The 3,263-nt window shown below is 67.7% G+C and overlaps 1 protein-coding gene across 1 annotated transcript in view; it reads right to left on the bottom strand.

The window, feature by feature from the left end:
- LCN10 (lipocalin 10) overlaps window positions 1-2,798 on the bottom strand; it is a 3,479-nt gene extending 681 nt beyond the window's left edge. The window contains exons 1-5 of the mRNA XM_049632979.1: window positions 2,688-2,798; window positions 1,891-2,030; window positions 1,465-1,575; window positions 1,148-1,257; window positions 34-149 (exon numbers count right to left, since the gene is read on the bottom strand). Coding sequence (XP_049488936.1) covers window positions 34-149; window positions 1,148-1,257; window positions 1,465-1,575; window positions 1,891-2,030; window positions 2,688-2,798 — 588 coding nt within the window. The remainder of the gene's footprint in view (window positions 1-33; window positions 150-1,147; window positions 1,258-1,464; window positions 1,576-1,890; window positions 2,031-2,687) is intronic.
- Window positions 2,799-3,263: the final 465 nt, after the last annotated feature.

Raw genomic sequence — 3,263 nt, forward strand, 5'->3', positions numbered from 1 at the left:
GGGCCGGGGGGGGGGGGGGGGGGGGGGGAGGGCTCTCGACCACGTGTTACCGTCTTTCGGAAGAACGGTCACACCATCGGCGAGCTCCAAAGTCTCACATATGTCTACGAATCTTTTCATGCTCGGGAAGCTGGACGTGTTCCGTCTGCCTGCGGTCGGGAAGCACAGTCACGTCAGTTACCAGTTCTGGCCGCGTGGGCTGCACCCTGACCCCCACGGACACTGCCAGGCCCTCGCAGGACAGAGACGCGAGGGCGCTGCCACGGGAGGCGCAGCAGACAGGTGATGGAGAAATGTCCTTCTGTCCCCTCTGTGCCCCGAGGCGGGCCGGTGTCCCCAGCGAGGCCCTGGAGACCGGCTCGGGTAGCCTGTCTGCTCACCCAACCCCTCTGGCTGCAGCCCTTCCCCCCACCCCCCGCCTCCCCCCCGTGCGTGCCCTGCATGCCCCGCGTGCCCCGTGCCTGGAGGGGTCCTTTCCCGACCCCACTCCCTTCCGTACCGCCCCCGCCCGGCACAGAACCTCTCCCCATCTGCCTTCCCTTCACCACCTCCACCTGCCCTGCCCCCAACTCCCCCCATGCTGCCCTCAGCGCCAGGGCCTGAGCCTCCCGTGGATGGCCAGCCCCACGCCTGGCCTCTCCTCCTCCGGGCTCCCTCCTGCACTGGCCTCCCCCACTCACCCCTGCAGCAGCCACCTCAGAGACCTGCCCACGTGGTCTCCAGGCTCCACCCACCCACCTGCCCCCTGCCACCTGCCGCCAGCCTGCCCTGCAAGGGCTGCGACCCAAAGTATGGACTGCCCGTGTCCTCCCAGATTCATACACCAAAGCCCCAGTGCGACGGTGCGAGGGGTCGGGGCCTCCGGCGGTGCGCAGGGTTAGCTGGGGTCCTCGCGACAGGATCAGTGCCCTGGTAAGAAGAGGAAGGGACCAGAGCCCCCTCCCCAACACCTGACGCGGCGAGACGGTGGCCGCCTGCAGACCCCGGCCCTCCATCGGGTCTGCGCCCTGAGCCGTGAGGATCGGTGTCGGTCGCGGGCGCCCTGTCGCGGAGCCCGAGCTGTGGCAGAGGCCTCCCTCTGAGCCTGTGCCCCTGCGCCCCCCCCCTTACCTGCCCCCGCACACCCCCTCCCCCAGATGTCACTCACTTAAGAACAGTAGCATCTTGGCGGTCCAGCCGGCGCGGCCCAGGCGCAGATAGACCACGCCGAAGCTGTAGTCCGTGGACAGCACGTGGAAACCCTCCACCCCCTTCACTGGGCGGGAGAGAAGCAAGGCAGGGGCGTGCGGGAGGGGTCGAGAGCCCCCTGCTCCCCCCGGGGCCACGACCCGCCTGACCGCCCCGTGTGCCGGGCGCCCATCCCGCCCCCCCCACGTTCCCCAGGACGGAGGGGCGGCCGGGGACGGTGCCGGCAGAGGCACCCTGTCCCGCGTCTGGGTGACGAAGCCGGGGGGGCACTGCCACCCCAGGCCTCCCTCTCCCGGCCCCGAGCTATCATACGCACGTGTGTTCCTGAACACCGCCTTCTTCCCATCTTTCCGAAGAATTAACGTGTATGCCTGGCACCCCTGTGACCTAGGGGGACAAGGCGGGACGCCCATTTCTGGAATTTTCCAATTTGGACCGGGACCGGTCCCACAGATTAAGGGAAACACTTCCAACACCCAGTGCCTGCTGAGTGACCCCGTGTAGCGTGGGGGCTTCTCCCAAAATCAGGCTCTTGAATTTTAGGGGCAGGAAGTGACGGGTTTCAGGGCTGTGGGGACCGTCACTCTAGGTTTTCCCGGTGATCCGGCTCCGGCACCCCCACCCGGACAGGATGATGCCCCAGGCTGCCGTGGCCAGGGCTCTGGGGACGCTGTGCTGGGCCCCCCGCCCTGCTCCACTCACCGGCTAAAGGCCAGGACCACCTTCAGCTGGCCCACTTTGTGAACCTTCACCGTGGATGCCCCCAGCTTCCTCCTGTGTCTGCCAGGCAAGAACCCCTGGCCATCGGAGGCAACAGCCAGAATGTACCAGAACCCTGAAAACTGTGCAGAGGTGCTGAGGAAGGCGCTCCTTCCCAGGCTCCCAGCCAGGCTCCCGGAACCCACCGGACAAGGGATGCCTCCCAGACACCCAGCCCGCATCCAACACCCACAGACCTGCACGGCCCCTGGTTAGGGACCCTGGTGGGCAGACGCCAGACTGTCCGGGGGTGTGGGGGCTGGGCAGTGGGAACCGTGTGCTGTAACTTTCTTCCCGTGCGGGGCCTCCGGGGGGGCCCCATCCCTCTGATTTCCTGCCACGAGCCCACCGTCCCAGACACCGCCACAGCCCTCTCAGCCTGTGCCCACAGCCACCCCCGCTGGAGGGTTCCTCCTGCCAGCGATCTCCTCGTTCCAGAACACGTCCTGCTGATTCCACCTCTGCCCACCTAGCATCTCTGGGTGCACCTGCCTGGGGCCCTGCGCCCTACCCACCCCCCATGGCCGGCAGCTGCTCTGGGAGACGCCGGGGGGCAGTCCCACTGGGCTGGCAGGGGCTTGTGCCGGAGACTCCTGCCAGCCTCGGGGCACTGCCCAGGGCCCCGGGAAGGCCCTTGGAAGATTTTTAGGGAGCGATCTTCCAGCTGCCCACACTCGGACGACCCCTGGCCCCCACGGCCTGGGTGCCTGGCTCGGGGGACAGCAGGCCTACGGCTTTACCTTGTTCCAGTTGAGGCTGTGGGCCTCCCTGGGCGGCTGTTCCTGTGGCCGGGACCCCATGGCCAGCACAAGCGCCAGGACCAGCGTGGGCACCAGCCTCCCCGGTCCCATCTTCAGCCTCCTTCTTCGGCCACCAGGGCACTGAGTTTAAATCTCCCCACCCACGGACCCTGCCGTGGCCGTCCAACCAACCCGGAGCCTTGAGCCGGCCTGGGGTGGGCCGATGGGGAGGCCGGGGGGGCTGCGGGCCCTCTCCTGCCCCGGGCACAGAGGGCCGGCCCAGGTGCTCAGCCTGGTCGGTGCCGCCTGCCTGGGAGGCGTCAGACAAAGCCATCGTGTTCCCGAGGTCACTCCCCCCAGACCTCAGGTCACCACATGTCCCCTGGAGCCGTCCCTCCTCACAGTGGGAGCCCTGGGCCTCTCACACTAGCTCCCCACCCCTGGAAGAGAGACAACAGCCAGCTGGTGTCACTATGAGTCACTTCATAAGGTTATCTGCGTGTGAGAAGGAGGACCTGACCGCAGGGTCGCCCTGAGCAGGTGCTGACGGGGGGGTCTGCCCTGAGCAGGTGCTGA

Source organism: Panthera uncia, chromosome D4 (genome assembly GCF_023721935.1).
Source record: "Panthera uncia isolate 11264 chromosome D4, Puncia_PCG_1.0, whole genome shotgun sequence".
In the NCBI taxonomy this organism is placed as follows: Eukaryota; Metazoa; Chordata; class Mammalia; order Carnivora; family Felidae; genus Panthera; species Panthera uncia.